We start from the raw sequence: 25000 nt of genomic DNA, 5'->3' as shown, positions 1-25000 counted from the left end.
TAACAGTAAATTATGCATAATTACATGCAACTAACCCTCAACTAAACCCTAATCCTAAACTAACCCTACAGTAAGTACATGTAGTTAATTAATAATTAATATTAATCAGTACTTAATGTATAATTACACTGTAACGACACCTTAAAATAAAGTGTAACCACATATTGTGTTCTTTATACCGTTTTAACAGTTATAGCGCCACCTATGGTTGATCTCCATGAAAGAGCACTAACTTTGGAGAAGTTCTGATTTTTCGTTTAGGATTTATAGGCTTTTGGGTACGCTTGGCCACGCCCATTTTTCTAAATGACCCTGTTATAGCTATCCATAGGGTAATTTAACCATCCATAGGGTAATATAGCTATCCATAGGGTAATATATAGCTATCCATAGGGTAATATATAGCTATCCATTGGGTAATATAGCTATCCATTGGGTAATATATAGATATAGAGGTCAGAGGAGAACTTTGACTGAAATAACCACTCGTTACAACCGAGGTATGCAGAAAAGCATTTGTGAAGCCACAACACGCACAACCTTGAGGTGGATGGGCTACAACAGCAGAAGACCCCACCGGTTACCACTCATCTCCACTACAAATAGGAAAAAGAGGCTACAATTTGCACGAGCTCACCAAAATTGGACAGTTGAAGACTGGAAAAATGTTGCCTGGTCTGATGAGTCTCGATTTCTGTTGAGACATTCAGATGGTAGAGTCAGAATTTGGCGTAAACAGAATGAGAACATGGATCCATCATGCCTTGTTACCACTGTGCAGGCTGGTGGTGGTGGTGTAATGGTGTGGGGGATGTTTTCTTGGCACACTTTAGGCCCCTTAGTGCCAATTGGGCATCGTTTAAATGCCTGAGCATTGTTTCTGACCATGTCCATCCCTTTATGACCACCATGTACCCATCCTCTGATGGCTACTTCCAGCAGGATAATGCACCATGTCACAAAGCTCGAATCATTTCAAATTGGTTTCTTGAACATGACAATAAGTTCACTGTACTAAAATGGCCCCCACAGTCACCAGATCTCAACCCAATAGAGCATCTTTGGGATGTGGTGGAACGGGAGCTTCGTGCCCTGGATGTGCATCCCACAAATCTCCATCAACTGCAAGATGCTATCCTATCAATATGGGCCAACATTTCTAAAGAATGCTTTCAGCACCTTGTTGAATCAATGCCACGTAGAATTAAGGCAGTTCTGAAGGCGAAAGGGGGTCAAACACAGTATTAGTATGGTGTTCCTAATAATCCTTTAGGTGAGTGTATAGCTATCCATAGGGTAATATATAGCTATCCATAGGATAATATAGCTATCCATATGGTAATATATAGCTATCCATATGGTAATATAGCTATCCATAGGGTAATATATAGCTATCCATAGGGTAATATATAGCTATCCAGAGGGTAATATAGCTATCCATAGGATAATATAGCTATCCATAGGGTAATATATAGCTATCCATAGGGTAATATATAGCTATCCATAGGGTAATATATAGCTATCCATTGGGTAATATATAGATATCCATATGGTAATATATAGCTATCCATAGGGTAATATATAGCTATCCATATGGTAATATATACAGCTATCCATATGGTAATAGCGCGTTCTTTTTTGTCTTATCGTGCATGAATGGTTTAAAAGCATTTGCATGAATAAGAGCGGGATCATGTAACACTAGCCAAAGGATGGCAAAAATTAACAGATGCTGCGTTAATTGCGTTAACAGCACTAATTTGATTATTTAATATAAAATCGCAGCATTTTGCGTCATATAATCGCGTAGGCTTGACATCGTGATTGCGATACGATTAATCGTGCAGCACTAGGTAATATATAGCTATCCATAGGGTAATATAGCTATCCATAGTGTAATATATCTATCCATAGGGTAATATAGCTATCCATAGGGTAATATATAGCTATCCATAGGGTAATAGGATTATTAGGAACACCTGTTCAATTTCTCATTAATGCAATTATCTAATCAACCAATCACATGGCAGTTGCTTCAATGCATTTAGGGGTGTGGTCCTGGTCAAGACGATCTCCTGAACTCCAAACTGAATGTCAGAATGGGAAAGAAAGGTGATTTAAGCAATTTTGAGCGTGGCATGGTTGTTGGTGCCAGACGGGCCGGTCTGAGTATTTCACAATCTGCTCAGTTACTGGGATTTTCACGCACAACCATTTCTAGGGTTTACAAAGAATGGTGTGAAAAGGGAAAAACATCCAGTATGCGGCAGTCCTGTGGGCGAAAATGCCTTGTTGATGCTAGAGGTCAGAGGAGAATGGGCCGACTGATTCAAGCTGATAGAAGAGCAACTTTGACTGAAATAACCACTCGTTACAACCGAGGTATGCAGCAAAGCATTTGTGAAGCCACAACACGCACAACCTTGAGGCGGATGGGCTACAACAGCAGAAGACCCCACCGGGTACCACTCATCTCCACTACAAATAGGGAAAAGAGGCTACAATTTGCACGAGCTCACCAAAATTGGACAGTTGAAGACTGGAAAAATGTTGCCTGGTCTGATGAGTCTCGACTTCTGTTGAGACATTCAGATGGTAGAGTCAGAATTTGGTGTAAACAGAATGAGAACATGGATCCATCATGCCTTGTTACCACTGTGCAGGCTGGTGGTGGTGGTGTAATGGTGTGGGGGATGTTTTCTTGGCACACTTTAGGCCCCTTAGTGCCAATTGGGCATCGTTTAAATGCCACGGCCAACCTGAGCATTGTTTCTGACCATGTCCATCCCTTTATGACCACCATGTACCCATCCTCTGATGGCTACTTCCAGCAGGATAATGCACCATGTCACAAAGCTTGAATCATTTCAAATTGGTTTCTTGAACATGACAATGAGTTCACTGTATTAAAATGGCCCCCCACAGTCACCAGATCTCAACCCAATAGAGCATCTTTGGGATGTGGTGGAACGGGAGCTTCGTGCCCTGGATGTGCATCCCACAAATCTCCATCAACTGCAAGATGCTATCCTATCAATATGGGCCAACATTTCTAAAGAATGCTTTCAGCACCTTGTTGAATCAATGCCACGTAGAATTAAGGCAGTTCTGAAGGCGAAAGGGGGTCAAACACAGTATTAGTATGGTGTTCCTAATAATCCTTTAGGTGAGTGTATAGCTATCCATAGGGTAATATAGGCTATCCATAGGGTAATATATAGCTATCCATAGTGGATATATATATATTCCTCCTTAGTAATGCCTTATTTGTCATATTGTTCAGAAATATGGGGAAATGCAAATAAAACTAATATAGCTGTATTAATTAAGTTACAAAAAAGAGCTATTAGAATTATTAATAAAGTAGGATATCGTGAACCAACTAATAAACTATTTGTTCAAAGTAATACCTTAAAATGTACAGATATCGTATATATATATATACATTAAAATATTGAAAATAATGTATAGAGCACTTAATAAAAGTCTTCCATCTGGTATCCAGAAATTATTTAAGTTAAGAGAGGGTAGATATAACTTAAGAGGCCTGTTTATGTTTGAATGTGGAAAAGAAAGAATTAATGTAAAATCTAGATGTGTATCAGTTATTGGTGTGAAATTATGGAATTTAGTAGAAGATGATTTGAAACTATGTACTTCTCTGTTTATCTTTAAAAAAAAATGTATAAAGAAAATTGTTAATGATTATTCAGTTAGTATGTACATTTTGTTAATATTATGTAGGGGGAAGGGAAGGAGGAAGGAAAAGAAAAAAATAATGTATGTGCAGTATTGTATAATTATGTATGCTGTCTTTTTTCTTTTTCTTTTTCTTTTTTTTTTTTCTTTTTTCCTTCTTTTTGTAATTCATAATGCTGATTCTTCAGGTATGTGGTTAAATAGGGTAGGCAAATATAAGCCTTGGCTTCAGCCTACTCCTTTTTTTTTTTTTTGGTTATTTCTTTGTTAAATTTACCAGAAAAAAAAAGAAAAAAGAAAAAAAAAATATAGCTATCCATAGGGTAATAAAGCTATCCATAGGGTAATATATAGCTATCCATAGGGTAATATAGCTATCCATAGGGTAATATATAGCTATCCATAGGGTAATGTAGCTATCCATAGGGTAATATATAGCTATCCATTGGGTAATATATAGCTATCCATTGGGCAATATATAGCTATCCATAGGGTAATATAGCTATACATAGGGTAATATATAGCTATCCATAGGGTAATATAGCTATCCATAGGGTAATATATAGCTATCCATAGAGTAATATAGCTATCCATAGGGTAATATATAGCTATCCATTGGGTAATATATAGCTATCCATTGGGCAATATATAGCTATCCATAGGGTAATATAGCTATCCATAGGGTAATATATAGTTATCCATAGGGTAATATAGCTATCCATACATAGGGTAATATATAGCTATCCATAGAGTAATATAGCTATCCATAGGGTAATATATAGCTATCCATTGGGTAATATATAGCTATCCATTGGGCAATATATAGCTATCCATAGGGTAATATAGCTATCCATAGGGTAATATATAGTTATCCATAGGGTAATATAGCTATCCATAGGGTAATATATAGCTATCCATAGAGTAATATAGCTATCCATAGGGTAATATAGCTATCCATAGGGTAATATAGCTATCCATAGGGTAATATATAGCTATCCATAGAGTAATATAGCTATCCATAGAGTAATATAGCTATCCATGGGGTAATATAGCTATCCATAGGGTAATATATAGCTACCCATAGTGTAATATAGCTATCCATAGGATAATATAGCTATCCATAGGGTAATATATAGCTATCCATTGGGCAATATATAGCTATCCATAGGGTAATATAGCTATCCATAGGGTAATATATAGCTATCCATAGGGTAATATAGCTATCCATAGGATTGTACTGCAGTGGTGTTATTGAGGGTGAGTACAGGGACTAGGTTGCAAAAGTACATTTTTTAAATAATCTCAAATATTTAATGACCGATGTTATGGACAGCAGTGGTCCTAGAGGCAAAGTTATTCTAAACGAGGAGATCTAACATATTATATGAGTATTGTGTGTGCGTGCGAAACATCGCATGATATACAATCATATACACCCTTGTAAAACACTTTCAAACTTCTCTTTCAAAAGAGACACTGCGAGTTTCGTTCCAGTCAGCCTCCGTTAACCTTGTCTAATAGACCTTGACTAATCTCAAATTTTATTGGCCAATGGAGGCTGCGTTTTTTGATATATGCAAATGTACTCCAATTTTCAAGTTAATCGGACTGACGTTTTGTGTAGCTATAACCATTTAAATGTTTTAATTTTATTTATAGCGCCACCAAGTGGCCAATCGCCACATCGTTTCCCATGTGACCACAGATCGAGCCCATACATACGTGTACCAAGTTTGGTGAAATGATCTCATTCCGTTCAAGAGTTATAGCCGTTAGAAACAGTAGCCACGTCCACTTCGAAGGTTGTGGCGTCCCGTCACCAACGTGAATCACTTTAGACTGTTATCTGATCATTATTGACAATCCGACCCCAGAGAATCTTCCTGCTCTGGCCTGGTTCCGATTGGGAGGAAAACGTTTCCAATGTTGTGACAAACGGTTTAGAAATGATGAGCGATTTCGTACTTTTTATCGCTGTATAGCGCCACCATCAGGCAAACTGAACCAGATCACCCAATCTGAACCTGGGGCCTGAGTAACACTCACATGCGGTTACACTCACAGAGAACGTCTGGCTCATGTTTCACACCAACATCAAAAGGAAAGAAAACTCATTTATATTTTGCTCAAAGAAAATTAAGATCATTAACATTTTTCATTACAATGAAAGTTTTTCACCAGCTTGAAAGTTTTCATGAGATTCACGGCATGTCAGTGACCCTGATGTTTCTTTGTGTTGTTTCCAAAATTACACTCTATTATCATGTCTCATAAATACACACACACACACACACACACACACACTCAATCACACAGACACTCACTTACACACACACACACACACACACACACACACATACCTACATATATACACACTCACTCTCTATTTCTCACACACACACACACACACACACACACACACACACACACACACACACACACACACACACACACTCACTCACACACACACACTCAATCACACAGACACTCAATTACACACACACACACACACACACACACACACACACACACACATACACTCACACTCTCTATTTCTCTCTCTCACACACACACACACACACACACACACACACACACACACACACACACACACACACACACACACACTCTCTATTTCTCACACACACACACACACACACACACACACACACACACACACACACACACACACACACACACACTGTTTACGGCAGTAAATGAACCCCAACCGATGCTGTGTTCTGAGTCTGCGCAGAAGCCGGAGAGGATCTTGTGTTGCGTAACGCAGTTTAATGCGCTGGACCTTCACAGAACACCATCGGCTTGATGAAGTCTCGCTCGTTACAGCTTCAGGACTAATCACCTAATTTATGATTCTGGCGCATTAATGCTTATTATTGTATTATTAATGTACGTTTTAATGCATTATATATTTTCTTAAATACTTGTCACCAAAGTTAAAATTGGTTACCACGTGTTTTATTGCATTATACTCTTTAAATCTGTGTTCAGTTCATTAGCGCTGATCAATCATCTTTATCAATGAACACATGCACTGCTGCGCGCGTGCCCTCGTTACCATGACAACAGCCGCTCTGACCACGCCCTCCGCGACACGTCACAGCTCTGCTGAGGCGAACGTTGATGATGATAATGATGATGATGATGATGTCTCCATTTTCCATCGTTTCTTTCGCTGTATTTTAAAACAATTATAAGTATATATATAAACGCGTCCCTCCCTTCGCAGACTATCACATCTATAAGTCATTAAGACTCATTAGTGTGCTACATTGATGATGGCAGCATGAGAATGTGTGGCCTCAGGAGAACACGCCGGCTGATGCTTCAAAACCTCATCTAATCCCAGTCATTTCAACCAATAGCTCAAATATATAGACAATATGTCGACATAACAGTACATATAAAACACTAAATTCACCCCAAAAAAGCATCTCGTCACATAATCTGCTGCATTTGCGCCGTTAATAATAACGGGCGCTGCGCGTGAGAACGGGCGCGCGCTTACCTCATATTTTCTTCTTTTTCTTCGTTATAAATAAACGTGGAATAATGTCACCGCAGTCTCTCGATCCCCCGTGTGTAATTAAAGATCCAACACCGCAGAGATAAAGCGAATATCCACGGAATATGTGTAAAAAAAAAAAAAAAAAAAAAAAGACGCCGATGCTACGAAAGCCAGTCACGGATGCGGAGGAGAAACTGCGACAGATGGAAATGTGGCCGTTTCTGTGTTGATTCCGAGTCGATCTCTGGTGTTTTGGTGTTTTTCTCGCCGTGTTGAGACCGTGTTCTCCTCACGTCCATCTCACGGTCTCCGGTCTCCGGTCTCCGGTAACCGCGCACTGACTCACCGGCACCGGCTCTGCCCACGGGCGCCTCAGACACACACACTCCTGGAACATCTGGCGGGAAGATACGGGTTTAAACCCACGCGAAACATCATCATCATCAACAGACACAGAGTCGTCACACCAGCGGAGCTGATATTGTATATATAAACCACAAAACGATAACTAACCCAACCCATACACTGCCATACACACACGCAGAGCGGCCAAAGCGTCACTGTGTGGATTTAAATAGGCTCTTTCTATTATTGGATCATTATTGCAGTGATGATCATGTTCCTATCATGTTCTTCTAACCCTAATTGATGGAGTGTGTAGCTTGTCTTTTCTTAAACAACCATAGAAGACACATCATGTTCATATTGCAGGATGACAATGTCAAGATTCATCAGGCTCAAACTGTGAGAGGATGGGTGGGAAGAATCATTTTCTCACAAGAATGGATGGAAATAAATGTTGTTTGATGTTATTTGCATCAAGAGGTGCATCAATATTTGGTCAAGATCTTGTATTGGTCAGGCCAATATAATTAATATATATAACTTAATATTGGTCAGTTTATTTCAACATTTAATGCATTAGTTAATGCACTGTGAACTCCCTTATAGAAATTAACCATGGTTTTATTATAGTGTAGAAACCATGTTTGTTTTTGTGGAAGATTGATTACCATAGTTTTACAATGGTGTTACTACACACTCACACATACACACACACACACACACACAAGTTTATGTGTGTGACGAGATCTTCCTGCATTGGTTTATCTGAAGCCATAATATCACTAATCCTCCAACAGGAGTGCTAAACCCCAGATTTCAGGCTCTGTTCGAGTTTTGATCATTTTTAGAAGGATTTGTTCATCAAGAAAAGTGACTCAGCTTTCTCAATGTCATCTTATGTAATGAAAGGTATATTCTGGGCCAGACAGGATTTAAACAGGAAAAAACTCATCTGAATCCTCTCAGTGGACCAGCAGAGGGCAGTCAGGAGCTCAGCTGTTATAGATCTATGGCATGAATGTGTGCAGTTCATAGAGTCAGAATTGACCATAATATGAAACAGATTTTATTGTAATTCTGCACCAGAAACGCTGTCATTCTCCGGAAAATAAGCGAACAATGCTAACATCAGTCAGTCAGATCAGATGTTTGTGAGCGAGTGTTTCCGTCAGTAGCAGATCTGGAAGTATTGACTGGCTGGTTTGACTGGTTTGACTGGTTTGACGGGACTCCTGTAGTTCAGACACGAGCTCTTCTTCTTCTGGGCGAGTGCAGTCAACGCTGGGCTTCTGCTCTGATCTACAGGCTCACACACCTCACACACCTCAGCTGACCCAGTCCTTCTTCCCAGCGGCACCAGGTACATCTGCAGAGTCACTAAATCAAGTGGGCAGATGAGGAAGAGGAGATGAGGAAGAGGAGATGAGGAGGAAGAGGTAGAGGAGACGAGGAAGAGGAGGAGATGAGGAAGAGGAAGAGGAGATGAGGAGGAAGAGGTAGAGGAGACGAGGAAGAGGAGGAGATGAGGAAGAGGAAGAGGAGATGAGGAGGAAGAGGTAGAGGAGACGAGGAAGAGAAGATGAGGAAGAGGAGGAGAGGAAGAGGAGATGAGGAAGAGGAGGAGAGGAAGAGGAGATGAGGAAGAGGTAGAGGAGATGAGGAAGAGGAGATGAGGAAGAGGAAGAGGAGATGAGGAGGAAGAGGTAGAGGAGACGAGGAAGAGGAAGAGAAGATGAGGAAGAGGAGGAGAGGAAGAGGAGATGAGGAAGAGGTAGAGGAGACGAGGAAGAGGAGGAGAGGAAGAGGTAGAGGAGATGAGGAAGAAGAGGAAGAGGAGATGAGGAAGAGAAGATGAGGAAGAGGAAGAGGAGATGAGGAAGAGGAGGAGAGGAAGAGGAGATGAGGAAGAGGTAGAGGAGACGAGGAAGAGGAAGAGAAGATGAGGAAGAGGAGGAGAGGAAGAGGAGATGAGGAAGAGGTAGAGGAGATGAGGAAGAGGAGATGAGGAGGAAGAGGTAGAGGAGACGAGGAAGAGGAGGAGAGGAAGAGGTAGAGGAGATGAGGAAGAAGAGGAAGAGAAGATGAGGAAGAGGAGATGAGGAAGAAGAGGAAGAGGAGATGAAGAGGTAGAGGAGACAAGGAAGAGGAGGAGAGGAAGAGGTAGAGGAGATGAGGAAGAAGAGGAAGAGGAGATGAGGAAGAGGAGATAAGGAGGAAGAGGAGATGAGGAAGAGAAGAGGTAGAGGAGACGAGGAAGAGGAGGAGAGGAAGAGGAAGGATGAGAAAGAGGAAGAGGAGATGAGGAAGAAGAGGATGAGGGAGAGGAGGAAGAGGAGGAGATGAGGAAGAGGAGGAGATGAGGAAGAGGAGAGGAGGAAGAGGAAGAGGAGATGAGGAGGAGGACGAGGAGATGAGGAAGAGGAGGAAGAGGAGATGATGAGGAAGAGGAGGAGATGAGGAAGAGGAGATGAGGAAGAGGAGGAGATGAGGAAGAGGAGAGGAGGAAGAGGAAGAGGAGATGAGGAAGAGGAGATGAGGAAGAGAAGATGAGGAAGAGGAGAGGAGGAAGAGGAAGAGGAGATGAGGAAGAGGAGATGAGGAAGAGAAGATGAGGAAGAGGAGATGAGGAAGAGGAGAGGAGGAGAGGAAGAGGAGATGAGGAAGAGGAGATGAGGAAGAGAAGATGAGGAGGAGATGAGGAAGAGGAGATGAGGAAGAGGAAGAGGAGATGAGGAAGAGGAGATGAGGAAGAGAAGATGAGGAGGAGATGAGGAAGAGGAGATGAGGAAGAGGAGATGAGGAAGAGGAGATGAGGAAGAGAAGATGAGGAGGAGATGAGGAAGAGGAGATGAGGAAGAGGAGGAGATGAGGAAGAGGAGGAGATGAGGAAGAGGAGGAAGAGGAGACGAACAGAGAGAGAAAGCATTAAGAGAGAGCTGATCATGGAGAACAGAATCTAGTCTTGATGTGCCTCTAGTATTGTGTGATGTGTGTCGGAGTTAATCACCAGGGCCTCATTTATAAAGCTTGTGTACGCACAGAAGAAGGCGTCGCCGCTCTCTACGCAATCATTGCTATTTATAAAAAGCAAACTTGACAGGAAAATGTGCGTTCCTTCACGCAAACTCTGACCCAGGCGTACTCACAGAAACAGGTGAAATGAGAAATGGCGACACCGTCGGCAGAGGGAAGAAACACGTGAAAGTGTGTGAAAGTGTAGACCGTTGTGTAAGAGAAATGGCAATACTGCCTCTCATAAATACCATGAAGACTTCACAAAGCAAGTCTTACAATTAACAGCCGACACGAACACCCGTTTGACCGACCTGCAGTGTAAAACAAACCCAATCAAACGAAGATTACTGCAGAAATGCAAATTAACACATATTTGCAAAAAGAAAAGTGAAATATGTTCTGCAATATTATTGGCATGTTATGCGATTCATCCTCATAACACATCTGTAGCTTGTCGGATGCAATCAAATGGATGGTAATAAAATGCCATGATGCCGTCACAGTGCGTAATGAGGAACAGTGGCTGATCATGCGCTACGTTTCTTGGGTTTCCTCTCTGTGTTTGCCATGATTTCGCAATCGATGAATATTAACTTGTGGGCGTTTCACGGACTATTTATGGGCAACTACGGGCGTGACATGAAGCCGCAAAAGCTGCGCTACATTTAGAATTGATTGTGGTTTATTAAGGGAAGACAGCGTATGATGTGCGTGCGCACGGTTTTATAAATCCGAATATTTCTGTGCGTACGCACGTCCTATGATTCATCCGTACGCCACTTCTGACGCAAATCCTACGCAAAAGTTTTATAAATGAGGCCCCAGAGCTGTGTGTGTGTGTGTGTGTGAGTGTGTGTGTGAGTGTCTGTGTGTGTGTGTGTGTGTGTGTGTGTGTGTGTCGTGCCCTGATTCACTACGGTAAGCCTGTTATAAGTGTTTATATTGTAGACCTGACGGGATGGTTTTCGGGGAATATTGCGTACATACACAAAAATAAAAAATAAACGTTAATAGAGTAAAATTGCTCTGGATGCTTTGAGTGCTTAGTTGAGTGTGTGTGTGTGTGTGTGTGTGTGTCAGAGGTTAGTTGTCACAACAAGAGAAAGAGAAAGGTTGGCATGGAGTCTCTAAATCTCCACCCTACGGAGAATCATCCGTTTTAATCAAACGCCAAACGAGACAGAGCTCGTAATAAAACAAGAATCAACATCAGTTTGGCTTTAGATGGCGAGAACTGAGTGATCTGAAATGTTGTAACAGTGTTCTTCCGCTGAATGCATGCAGTTATTATGTGATGGAGTGGGATGAGACCTACCTTTGCAGTGAGTGACACGCCTGGAGCCTGACGGACAGAAACACAGAGGAATAAAATAATCATAATTAATCATGAAACCATTAATGTTGCAAGTGTGAGAAAGTGGGCGATGGTTTCGAGAAATGTGTTTTAGCCATTCAGAAAAACTGTTTTAGTCATTAGTATTTTTCTTTGTCTATTTTTTTAAAATTCAGTTTTAGTTATTTTAGTAGATCAAGTTAAACTTAATGAAAATAAGAAATGTCTCCTTTGCAACGGACTGAGACAAAAATAGGTCAAAGGTTTTTCATGCTTAACTATCTGTATTTCTCTATGTACATTTCTGAAATGCACTTTCTGTAAAGCTGCTTTGAAACAATATGTATTGTGAAAAGCGCTATACAAATAAATTTGAATTGAATTGAATTGAATTTTATTTTATGTTGGTGTATCCTCATTTTATTCCAAGAAACAGAAATGTTTTTAATGGTTTGAGTTTTAGTTAACTATAATAACCCAGTAAAAGCGGCTTCACAGTAATATACAGGGAAATAACAGAATCAATGAAGAAAACTTCACATTCGTCGGTCAGGAACCTGGGTGTGTGTGTGTGTGTGTGTGTGTGGGTGTGGGTGGGTGTGTGTGTGTGTGTGGGTGTGTGTGTGTGTGTGTGTGTGTGTGTGTGTGCTCTTTGATACCAAACTTTCATTTGAAAGTCACGTGTCTAGTATCTGTAAAACCGCATTTTTCCATCTTAAAAATATATCTAAATTACGCCATATGCTCTTATTGACAAATGTGGAACAGTTAGTTCATGCGTTCATGAGCTCAAGGCTAGATTACTGTAATGCTCTACTGGGTGGTTGCCCTGCACGCTTAATAAACAAACTACAGCTGGTCCAAAACGCAGCAGCTCGAGTTCTTACCAGAACCAGGAAGTATGACCATATTAGCCCGGTTCTGTCAACACTGCACTGGCTCCCTATTAAACATCGTATACATTTAAAAATATTACTGATTACTTACAAAGCACTAAATGGTTTAGCTCCGCAGTGCTTGAGCGAGCTCTTAACGCATTATAGTCCTTCACGTCTATTGCGATCTCAAAACTCCAGTTGATAATACCTAGAATATCTAAGTCGACTGCTGGCAGTAGATCCTTCTCCTGTTTAGCACCAAAACTCTGGAACAGTCTTCCTAACATTGTCCGGGAAGCAGACACACTCTGTCAGTTCAAAGCTAGACTAAAGACACATCTCTTTGCATACACGTAACACATTACACATTTCTATTATTCAAATCAGTTAAATGATTGTAAGGCTGCAAAAACTAGGTCCGCCGGATCCGGGCCGTATCCAGATCAGATGGTGGACCTGCGCCTGCACACGTCCACGACGCATCCCTGAAGTGCCAGCCTCATCAGCCCTGTGAAGGCCTCATCCACACCACAGCCATCGGCTCTGATCCTCAACAAACTCGTCTCCATACCGGCGAGACTCTGACTTCCAACCAGATGGAACTGGATAATATTCTGAATGTTCTGATCCAATCTGACCTCTGACCTGTAATGCTGTCTGGATCATAATCACACACTGTTCGCTCGTTGGCCAGAGGAGAACTGAGCGACTGAGTCTGAGTCAGAAGGTTTTCCCCATTCTGTCCTGATGGAGTTCTGGTTCCTTCACTGTCGCCTTTGTCTTGCTTATTTGGGGACATTTAATATTCAACAATATTATTGATCTCCTGCATTGACACCATTATATGAGAACTGAACTGAGCTGGACGATGACATCACGGTTTACTCCAGAGCCACTATATAGATAACTGAACTAAATTAATAACTTTTTTATTACAACAAAAATGGACCATCACTGAACTTACTTAAGCTGGACTGTGACGATATTTTCTTCTGGAAACAAACTCTGTTGCATTATTTTCCTGTTATCTCTGTAAAGTTGCTCTGAAACACTCTGTGTTGTGAAAAGCGCTGTATAAATGAAGGTGACTTGGCATTCAGATTCAATACAATAGAAGACAATAGTGTCGTTTTATCAGCTGGAATTAGTTTATGCAACTGTGTTGTTTAAGTTTAAGATTATTTTACAACAAAATAACACGTATAATAATAACATGTAATAATTCCTCTTGATGTGCTTGTCTCACCTGATGCACTCGCTTCCTTTGGTTTGCTGTGTGAAGAGAGAGGTGTTACTCATTCATCACCGCAGGAGCTTCTACACCCCAGACAGCAACATAGTATCGGCCCACATCTGGTGCGTGCTGAATCCACATGTGCCGGATCTGGGCCGGATCTGGGCCGACACTGTGTTGCTGTCTGGGACACCAGCTGTTTTACTCACGTCTCCTGCAGGATCCTGCCAGTCGGTCGAGCTTTAGCCGTCGGGTCTCTAGCGCTGGAGGCAGGCATCCTGCAAGGAGAGAGAGCGTCAGTGAGCTCTGAACACACACACACACACACACACACACACCTGATCTCTGTGTCAGACCTCGGGCTGCAGGTCCTGGATGAAGGAGAGGAGGGAAGAGTGGAGCTGGAGTTCTTCCTCAGAGACACCAGTGACGCCGCACGACCCACTGAAGCTGAACACACACGTGCACACACACACACACACACACACACACACACACACACACACACACAGTGAGTGAAAACACACACACACAAGTTCTCTGTCCTGACGCTGTGTGTGTGTGTGTGTGTGTGTGTGTGTGTGTGTTTGACCTTTGACCGGAGCCCTGCTGCCAAGCGTGGTCGTCTGCTCCTCTGAGATGTGGAGTCTCTTCAGCACATCTGCCATGGCCATCTTCAACAGCTGGATCTGATCGTCCTGCATCTGGACTCGCTGCTCCAGGAGAGAGAGGCGATCGCTGAGCTGAGGAGAGCAGCGCTCATCTGACACACACACACACACACACACACACACACACACTGATCATTATACTGACACTCACAAACACACACACACTCACAACACACTGAGGAGAGCAGCGCTCATCTGACCACACACACACACACACACTGATCATTCACGAGTTCACACTTACAAATAATCAGATAGAGTACAGTAGTATGTGTATTTGGCGTGCTGACCGAGGAGAGGCTCAGAGCTCGAGCCCATCCGCCAGTATTCCTGGTTAAGACAGTAACCAGGCGAGTGTGAGGAGGCGAGGGTGAGGAGGCGAGTGTGAGGAGGCAGGTGTGAGGAGGCGAGTGTGAGGAGGCGGGGTGCTGGAGGCGAGTGTGAGGTGGCGAGTGTGAGGAGGCAGATTTGAGGAGGCGAGTGTGAGGAGGCGAGTGTGAGGAGGCGGGGTGCTGGAGGCGAGTGTGAGGAGGAAGGGTGCTGGAGGCGAGTGTGATGAGGCAGGTGTGAGGAGGCGAGTGTGAGGAGGCGAGTGTGAGGAGGCGAGTGAGAGGAGGCGGGGTGCTGGAGGCGAGTATGAGGAGGCGAGTGTGAGGAGGCGAGTGTGATGAGGAGAGTGTGAGGAGGCGAGTGTGAGGAGGAGAGTGTGAGGAGGCGAGTGTGAGGAGGAGAGTGTGAGGAGGAGAGTGTGAGGAGGCGAGTGTGATGAGGAGAGTGTGAGGAGGCGAGTGTGAGGATGAGAGTGTGAGGAGGCGAGTGTGAGGAGGAGAGTGTGAGGAGGCGAGTGTGAGGAGGAGAGTGTGATGAGGCGAGTGTGATGAGGAGAGTGTGAGGAGGCGAGTGTGAGGAGGAGAGTGTGAGGAGGCGAGTGTGAGGAGGAGAGTGTGAGGAGGCGAGTGTGATGAGGAGAGTGTGAGGAGGCGAGTGTGAGGAGGAGAGTGTGAGGAGGCGAGTGTGAGGAGGAGAGTGTGAGGAGGAAGGGTGCTGGAGGCGAGTGTGAGGAGGCAGGTGTGAGGAGGCGAGTGTGAGGAGGCAAGTGTGAGGAGGCGAGTGTGAGGAGGCGAGTGAGAGGAGACGGGGTGCTGGAGGCGAGTATGAGGAGGCGAGTGTGAGGAGGCGAGTGTGATGAGGAGAGTGTGATGAGGAGAGTATGAGGAGGCGATTGTGAGGAGGCGAGTGTGAGGAGGCGAGTGTGAGGAGGCGAGTGTGAGGAGGAGGGGTGCTGGAGGCGAGTGTGAGGAGGAGGGGTGCTGGAGGCGAGTGTGAGGAGGCAAGTGTGAGGAGGAGGGGTGCTGGAGGTGAGTGTGAGGAGGCGAGTGTGAGGAGGCGAGTATGAGGTGGAGGGGTGCTGGAGGTGAGTGTGAGGAGGCGAGTGTGAGGAGGAGAGTGTGAGGTGGAGGGGTGCTGGAGGCGAGTGTGAGGAGGCGAGTGTGAGGAGGCGAGTGTGAGGTGGAGGGGTGCTGGAGGCGAGTGTGAGGAGGCGAGTGTGAGGAGGAGGGGTGCTGGAGGCGAGTGTGAGGAGGCGAGTGTGAGGAGGAGGGGTGCTGGAGGCGAGTGTGAGGAGGCGAGTGTGAGGAGGAGGGGTGCTGGAGGCGAGTGTGAGGAGGCGAGAACACTTCACACACGCAGAGAAAGAGGTGTTAGTGACAACAAGACTATAATAAACAGGTATAGAAATGTAGAAATTAAAGTTAAAAGATCCAGTCTAAGCTGTCAATCACAGCTGTCAATCATGATGTCACACTCCCGTTTTTATAGCATCAAATAACTAACAAAAAACAAACTTATTTAAAAAACGAACACTTAAATAAGAAAACATCTTTGGAAAAAATGTATTTGAAGAGTAATTTGATTGTTTGTTTTGCCTCACATCCCATTAGACTACATGGGGACTCAGGGTTTATGAGCTATACTGGGACCAGTACTGGGTGCGATCGAGACTCAGGGTTTATGAGCTATACTGGGACCAGCACTGGGTGCGATCGAGACTCAGGGTTTATGAGCTATACTGGGACCAGTACTGGGTGCGATCGAGACGCTTTAGCTTCATTCCTTCAAGAGCTGATTGTGCATGCTCTTCGCCCAAACAGTAAACGCACAAGTTGTGTGTGTCATCAGGGTTCAAATATCATAGACACGGATCCACACACTTTTTGAAGTTTCAGGTTGAAGCGTACAAACAAAACAGTCCCTGAAGACGATAACACGTTGACAATGACGTTCTCTAGACGTCCCCTTATACAGTGCTATGCATAAGTTTATGGCCTTGGCCTTTGGAATTAAAATAGCCCCACATCATCACATAGCATTCACCATACCTAGAGATTGGCATGGTTTTATTTCAGTTAGCCTAATAGCTAGTTTGATTTGCATTGAGAGATGATCTTATGGAAAGTACCCCATGCCAATCTCTAGGTATGGTGAAGGCTATGTGATGATGTGGGGCTATTTTAATTCCAAAGGCCAAGGGAACTTTATCAGGATGCATAGTATCCTAAACAAAAAATAAAAAAAAATACTTAATAAATAAAAATCTGCCTGCCTCTATGGGAATTTAACATAGGGGTGTACTCACTTATGCACCCTGTATTTTAAGGAAGAACATTTATTTATTTACGATACATTATTCATTCACAAAGAAAATTGGTGTCCTTAAAGGTTGGATTTTTCCTAATTTTTTTAATTAAGGCATTAAGTTCAATTTCCAAAAGATGATTTTTTATTCCTCTTTTTAGTCAACTTTAGCATGGGTGTATTCACTTATGCATAGCACTGTATACTTCTGGGTCGCACTAGTAGTGATGTCATAGGCTGTTGCTGGGCAATAGGATTGCCGTGATTGGATAAGAGTTTCAGACACTGGTTCCCGAGGATACATGATTGCATAATACTTGCATGTCGAGTAGGTTATTTCAATTCAGTTGAATTCACATTTATTAGTATAGCGCTTTTCACAACACACATCATTTTTAAAGCAGCTTTACAGAAAATGTATGAGTCCATATTACAATTTACAGTGATCTGTTATCAGTTATGCATTTCAGAAATGTACATATACAAAATCATAGTTATCTAAAAATTTATTAATTTAAACAATGTAATAATTTAATGCAGAAACAATGAGCTCATTGAAGTAATGAATACTTGTTTGTTAACAAATGACATTTAGAAAAATGTAGCATTGGTGCGTGTTGATTGGTTATTTCAATTTTATAGTGATAAAGTATATTTACGACCTGTTTAATTTATAAAAACAAAAATTAGTGAATTAAAAGCAAATGATCCCATGATTCACTATAAGCGTTTCTTCTTCTATGGAGCTGATGTTGGAGAATCGATGGATTGTCTGAGTGTGTTTGTGTGTGGATTATAATCGGCCATAATCCCACTTCAGAAAGGAATTAAGACTAGCAAATCCCTGACCTTCCCTCCACAACACACACACACACACACACACACACATGTTCATGTTTAACTCGCCGTTTTAGATCTGGACATCAGAGACTGTTCACAGTCAAACGCGATCAAAGCAGAATAACAACAGATGTTTTCCACAAATATAACCAATAAACACTTTAAAAGATTGAACAGGTATTAATGTCTCCGGAAGAAGGCTGACATGTGGTGATCTGATCCGTCTCTCTCTTTCTGTCTCACACACATTTATAAACTTCATTCAACTCAAGAAAGACACTATTAACACTGAAAAGATCATTTGTGTTCAAATATCTGAACCTCCAACACACACACACACACACACACACACACACACACACACACACACACATTCACCTGAGAAATAAAACCACATTTATATATTCAGCCTAGGTTTCTGGAAATCTGCCTGTGGTATATATAGATTTTGAGATATATTTGGAATATTTTCACTTAATTTAAGCATTAAAAAAACAAGAGAAGAGAATCTAATACACTGCAAACATGATGTTCTTCCTCAGTTTCTGTCTCGTTCTCCAGCACAAACATCTAAACATCCTTAAATCAAGAGACATTTACTGGAGAAGCAACATGACTGAAGATACTGAGTCTTATTTTGATCCATTTTTGTGACATTAAGTGACTTAATGCTAAAAACAAGGACAAATATCTGCCAATGGAGTCAGAAAAATGATCTTGATTTCTCTTTGAATTAAGTGTATTTCTGACTCCATTGGCAGATATTTGTCCTTGTTTTTAGCATTAAGTCACTTAATGTCACAAAAATGGATCAAAATAAGACTCAGTATCTTCAGTCATGCTTCTTCTCCAGTAAATGTCTCTTGATGTAAGGATGTTTAGATGTGTGTGCTGGAGAACGAGACAGAAACTCTGAGGATGAAGTTGTTCCTCGTGATCTTGTTGTTCACTGACCGATCATGAAGTCGGTGTCCGGTGGCAGGAGACACTCGCTGTTGAACCCGTCGGTGTGTGAAGCTCCTCCGGCCTCCGTCAGAACCTCCATCACCTCCATCACCAGCCTGAGTGTGTGTGTGTGTGTGTGAGGGGTAGAGAGAGGAGACGTCCTGTTACTGCTGATCGAGAGACAAACAGACACAACAGACGCTCCTCCTCTCAGATGAGCTGCATAATCCTCACACACACACACACACACACACACACACACACACACACACACACACACACACACACACACACACAGATCTAGAAGAAAATATTCTCACAGTCCAGCTTAAGTAAGCTCAGAGATGTTTAATTTTTCCTGTAATAAAAAAGTTATTAATTTAGTTCAGTTATCTATATAGCGGCTCTGGAGAAAACTGTGATGTCATCGTTCAGCTCAGCTCAGTTCTCATATAATGGTGTCAATGCAGGAGATCAATAATATTGTTGAATATTAAATGTCCCCAAATAAGCAAGACAAAAGCCAAAGGCGACAGTGAAGGAACCAGAAGCTGCTGCGTTTTGGACCAGCTGTAGTTTGTTTATTAAGCGTGCAGGGCAACCACCCAGTAGAGCATTACAGTAATCTAGCCTTGAGGTCATGAACGCATGAACTAACTGTTCCGCATTTGTCAATGAGAGCATATGACGTAATTTAGATATATTTTTAAGATGGAAAAATGCGGTTTTACAGATACTAGACTCGTGACTTTCAAATGAAAGATTGGTATCAAAGAGCACACACACACACACACACACACACACACACACACACACACACACACACACACACACACACACACACACACACCCATACACACACACACACACACACACACACACACAGGTTCCTAACTAACGATGAAGACTTGACAGAGCAGCCATCAAGTGTTAGACAGTATTCTGGGTTATTACGTGAGGAAGTCTTTTGTCCAATAATTAGAATCTCTGTTTTTTCAGAGTTTAGTAGGAAATTACGAGTCATCCATTTTTTTATATCAGCTGTACATTCCGTTAATTTAGTGAATTGGTGAGTTTCGTCGGGGCGTGAAGAAATATAGAGCTGAGTATCATCAGCATAACAGTGAAAACTAATGCCATGCTTCCTAATGATATCTCCTCCCAAGGGTAGCATGTACAGAGTGTGTGTGTGTGTGTGTGCGTGTGTGTGTGAGGGTAGCATGTACAGAGTGTGTGTGTGTGTGTGTGAGGGTAGCATGTACAGAGTGTGTGTGTGCCCTTGTTTATATTACATTGTGGGGACCAAATGTCCCCATAAGAATAGTAAAACCTGAGATCACCTACATTGTGGGGACCAGCCAGCGGTCCCCACTTTTCAAAAGGCTTATAAATCACACAGGATGAGTTGTTTTGAGAAAGTAAAAATGCAGAATGTTTCCTGTGATGGGTAGGTTTAGGGGTAGGGTTAGTGTGTGTGTGTGTGATGGGTAGGTTTAGGGGTAGGGTTAGTGTGTGTGTGTGTGATGGGTAGGTTTAGGGGTAGGGTTAGTGTGTGTGTGTGTGTGTGATGGGTAGGTTTAGGGTTAGGGTTAGTGTGTGTGTGTGTGTGATGGGTAGGTTTAGGGGTAGGGTTAGTGTAAGGGGACAGAATGTACAGTTTGTACGGTATAAAAACCATTACGTCTATGGAGAGTCCCCACAAAGATAGTGAACCAGACGTGTGTGTGTGTGTGTGTGTGTGTGTGTGTGTGTGTGTGTGTGTGTGTGTGTGTGTGAGAGGGTAGCATGTACAGAGTGTGTGTGTGTGTGTGTGTGTGTGTGTGTGTGTGTGTGTGTGTGTGTGTGTGTGTGTGTGTGTGTGTGTGTGTGTGTGTGTGAGGGTAGCATGTACAGAGTGAACAGCAACGGTCCTAGTACTGAGCCTTGTGGTACACCATACTGTGAATAAGACATCTCTTCATTTACTGCTACAAACTGATAACGGTCAGATAAGTATGCCACTAATGCCAACATAGTTTTCTAGTCTATTTAAAAGAATGTCGTGGTCGATAGTGTCAAATGCAGCACTAAGATCGAGTAACACTAATAGAGAGATACAACACACACACACACACACACACACACACACACACACACACACACACACACTGACGATGATGTCATGATGGATTAGTGTGTGTAATCGTCTCAAGCGCTCGTGTGCAGAAGTGTGTGTGTGTTTCAGTAAAAGGAGCGGCAGAAGAAGCTGTCGGAGAATCTTCAGGAACAGAAGTGAGTTTGGCTTCATCACTGATCGAGATTATTGGACACAAATGTTTTGAGGTTTTCGCTTAATTTAAGTGTTCACCCGAAAGCCTTTCTCACAGAACTGGACTCATCATTCACTCAGACTGAGTCGTTAGATCGTTAATTAGACTGAGATCTGCTGATGTATCAGTAATATTAATCAGCGCCGTATGTTCATTAGCTCAGAGTTTAATCAACACTCATAATCTCTCATTCTGTCAGTGCTGCACATTCACAATCATACAGTCATACATAATTCTTCACAGATTATTTTCTTCTCTACACTTACAAAAACAGCTTGAATCATCAGTTCTGGGAGATTATATGAAATAAATTATATTTGGCAAATCTATATCTGGTTAAATTGTCAGTATACAGTATATGATACAAAATGATATTAAATCCTGCTGATATTAAAATAATAATCACATCGACATTTCTAAATTATGCCTAATCTCTTTTTTTTTATTAAACCATCATTGTTTGAAAAGAATGTGTCTATGTATGATTTTGTAGGAGAAGATTTTGAAACAGTTTTTAGGGGTTCAAGCATTAAATGCTGAAACCCTATATTGTAATTGTAAGGATTTGTAAAACTGATCGTGCAGGCCAAACCGTAAGGCCGAGAGACGTGAAACCTGGCCAGATGGTAGGCCTCAATTTGGGGACAACCTATCAGAGTATGACCCCGATTGGCCCATAGGTGGCGCTACAGCGACCAAAAGTGCAAAATCGCTCATAACTCTTTTAGACCATTTGTCCCAGACTCAAGTGTCTTACGTGTGAACTGTGTTGGTGCATCGATGTAAGTCCACAAAGTCTTTATTCATCTGGTAGTTATTGTTGATGCTTTTTGTTTACATTGGCGAGCTCTGAGCGTTTTATTATCGCGGCTGTAATTTGGCGCTAGAAATGCGCTAATTAGCATTAGCCACAGGGTTATTACCATACTGGGCCAGGGGTGTTTATTTTACAATCGTTTCGTTGTATTTACTGTATTATTGCACTTTGCATTGATTATATTGATATTTTTGTAAGACACAGACCTGATGTGTGTATTGTGCATATATTACTGATATTATTACTATTGCAAATCATGTTATTGTAACTCATATCTTAATAGAATATTATTTGTCATTTTAATTCTTTATTTCTTAATTGTTTTTTTTAATCATCACCACAGATATCAACTACAACTATTAGTAATAGAGACACTGCACATACAGTGCAATCACTCTCACTAATGCATCTCACTGCTACTTTATCTGTACATGATTAGAACATGCAGAAATCTAAGAATATTTTTTTCTTCTTTTGTTAAAACCATTTCAGACTACAAGCAGCATGAGCATTTTGTTACTAATCATATATTTAAAATAATTTAAAAATGGAGATCAGACCATAGGTTGCACTATAACTGTTAAAAACCTTTAATAAACATACATTTCCAATGGTAAATTGCCTGTATTGGCTGTAAATGGTCTTTTCCATCTATGATCAAGATGGTTATATGCTTGCTATATACGTGTATGGGCACAATCTCTGGTCACAGTAAAAAAATTGTGACGATTGAACAATAGGTGGCGCTATACCATGAAATAAACATGTAAAGGGCTATAACCACCCGACCGTTAGTCCGATTGACTTGAAAATTGGTATGCAGTGTCTTGGTCCAAGGTGCCATGTATATCTATGAGGACATTGGCGTATCTCGAAAAACATGGCCGCCATTGGCCAATGAAGTTTGAGCACCTATTAGACAAGGTTAATGGAGGCCGATTGGAACGAAACTCGATGGACATGTTCGACTCGTGGCCCTAGAGGTCTGTAAGAGTTTTGAAAGAAATCGGCCACTAGTTGGCGCTAACAAGTTTTACGAGTCAGTAATCACGTGATGCATAACATTTGATAGATCTCCTCATACTGACCAACTTTGCCTCAAGAACCATTGCTGTCAATCAAATCGTTCATCAAATATTCGCTATTATGTTAAAAACCTACTTTTGCGAACTAGTCCTAGGTTTTTCGCCCGATCGTAACCAAACCAGTGCAGTACAATTCTCTGGACTCTCCAGATCAATAATGATCAATAAACCTTACTGTATTTGAATGCTTATGTGCTTAAAGGCCTTAAAGGCTTGAACCCCGATAAATGCTGCTTGCAGCTTTAATTTTTAATTGTTACCTGGACAATAAACAATATCATCCTCTTACAGTTTTTCTCAATTGTTTACACACATTTTCTGGTACTTGAGACACAATGACCACAACATGTAACTCATTCACCAACCCCCTGAGCCAGTTCTGCTAAACTACAAGCACAATTCCTGCTTTACACTCAAACTGCAGGTCTAAAACACACTTTTTTCAAAACACTACACACAATTCTCTGCTTTTGGCACAATTTTCATGCAGAAAATCTCATGTTTTCACAAGGAACACACTGCCATTCAAATATGCACACTGACTCATCACATGGGCAAACACCCGTCACACAGGTTTACAATTAGCAATCAGAGCTTTAGCATAAAAGGGCCACAGGTGAGCCACAGGATGCCAACATTGGATTTTATTTTTATTACTGTAACTGTATACAGTCAATTCTTCTGTTGTTTTGTATGTAGACCACTGTATGTACAACTTTGTGTTGGTTGGGATGTACACTGTGTACATTGTTTTTGTGGGAAAAATATATTTGTTACCGTGTATTTGTGTGTTCTGAGTATAAAAACAATATTCTCAAATATTTTACAGCACACTTATGTATGTACTGTCTGTAGAAAGTGTAACACTGAACAAAAAAAGGCCCGAGTCATTATGATGAATGGAGAAGAAGTGTTTTCCACTCATCATAGTGTTTTACATTGAGCACATCAGTGTTCAACTGGTTCTTATAAATGTCTATTCATATGATGGTTTGTGTGTGTCATTTGAAAACAAAATACCATTTTGAGAAGAAATAACATTGTTTTGAATGTAAAGTTTCATTTTGCAGGAGAATTGAGGGGTTTTGCCCATTGTGTGTGTGTTTTTTTGGATTTGTGTGTAGAGTTCTGAGAATATGAGGCATGCTTTCAGAACATGTGTGTAAACAATCGAGAAAAACTGTAAAAGTGCAGAACTGCAGGTTTCTGAGTGATTTCTGCTGATTGTCAGATTATTCTCAGTCTCTCTCCAGGATCATGAAACAGCAGGATCATGAAACTCATTTATATAAATGTAGAGCAGCTCTAATACATCCATGATCAACAACAGTCTCGTCTGTCCATCCGTAAGAGGATCAGATCTCATCACGAGACCCGAGAGCTGCCGTCACGGAGAACACAGACCAGGACTGCTCTTATGGAATATTGCAGTGTTTATTATTAGTGATTTATAATTGTTTTAAATTCCTGGTAATCTTGAATCAGAATAAGTTCCTCTTCAGCATCTCTTCTCTTCTCTGGTGATGTGGGCGGGGCAACCTGTCACTCACATGAGATCAGCCAATAGCCAACCACAAACATCCAATCAATTCCCCACAGACGCAATCAAGCCCCGCCCACATGTGTTCTCGTTCCACAAGCGTTTCAGTCGCTATACGGAACAATA

The 25000-nt window shown here is 41.8% G+C and overlaps 2 protein-coding genes across 7 annotated transcripts in view; both read right to left on the bottom strand.

Moving 5' to 3' along the window:
- evlb (Enah/Vasp-like b) overlaps positions 1 to 7871 on the bottom strand; it is a 55421-nt gene extending 47550 nt beyond the window's left edge. The window contains exon 1 of one of the 2 annotated variants that reach the window (XM_084432619.1): positions 7229 to 7871. In XM_084432619.1, coding sequence (XP_084288745.1) covers positions 7229 to 7233 — 5 coding nt within the window. In that variant the 5' untranslated portion in view covers positions 7234 to 7871. The remainder of the gene's footprint in view (positions 1 to 7228) is intronic. The other variant, XM_084432618.1, reaches the window with a different exon arrangement.
- Positions 7872 to 8117: 246 nt separating this feature from the next.
- On the bottom strand, positions 8118 to 19333 carry LOC311305330 (echinoderm microtubule-associated protein-like 1). Of its 5 annotated transcripts, XM_084432970.1 has the most exons (8): positions 19133 to 19304; positions 14626 to 14796; positions 14390 to 14483; positions 14243 to 14311; positions 14046 to 14071; positions 13008 to 13079; positions 11904 to 11930; positions 8619 to 8939 (listed from the first exon to the last, which is right to left on the bottom strand). In XM_084432970.1, the coding sequence occupies exons 1-8, from the start codon at positions 19230 to 19232 to the stop codon at positions 8899 to 8901; spliced, it is 600 nt and encodes a 199-aa protein (XP_084289096.1). In that variant the 5' UTR covers positions 19233 to 19304; the 3' UTR covers positions 8619 to 8898. The 5 variants fall into 5 exon arrangements, with proteins under 5 accessions (XP_084289097.1, XP_084289094.1, XP_084289096.1 ...); XM_084432971.1 differs by lacking the exon at positions 13008 to 13079 and having other exon boundaries at positions 8118 to 8939; positions 19133 to 19333; XM_084432968.1 differs by lacking the exon at positions 13008 to 13079 and having other exon boundaries at positions 8612 to 8950.
- Positions 19334 to 25000: the final 5667 nt, after the last annotated feature.

Source organism: Rutilus rutilus (genome assembly GCF_951802725.1).
Source record: "Rutilus rutilus genome assembly, chromosome: 15".
NCBI classification, from domain to species: domain Eukaryota; kingdom Metazoa; phylum Chordata; class Actinopteri; order Cypriniformes; family Leuciscidae; genus Rutilus; species Rutilus rutilus.
The sequence above is the reverse complement of the archived record's forward strand: the minus strand, read 5'-3'. Positions and strand labels throughout refer to the sequence as shown.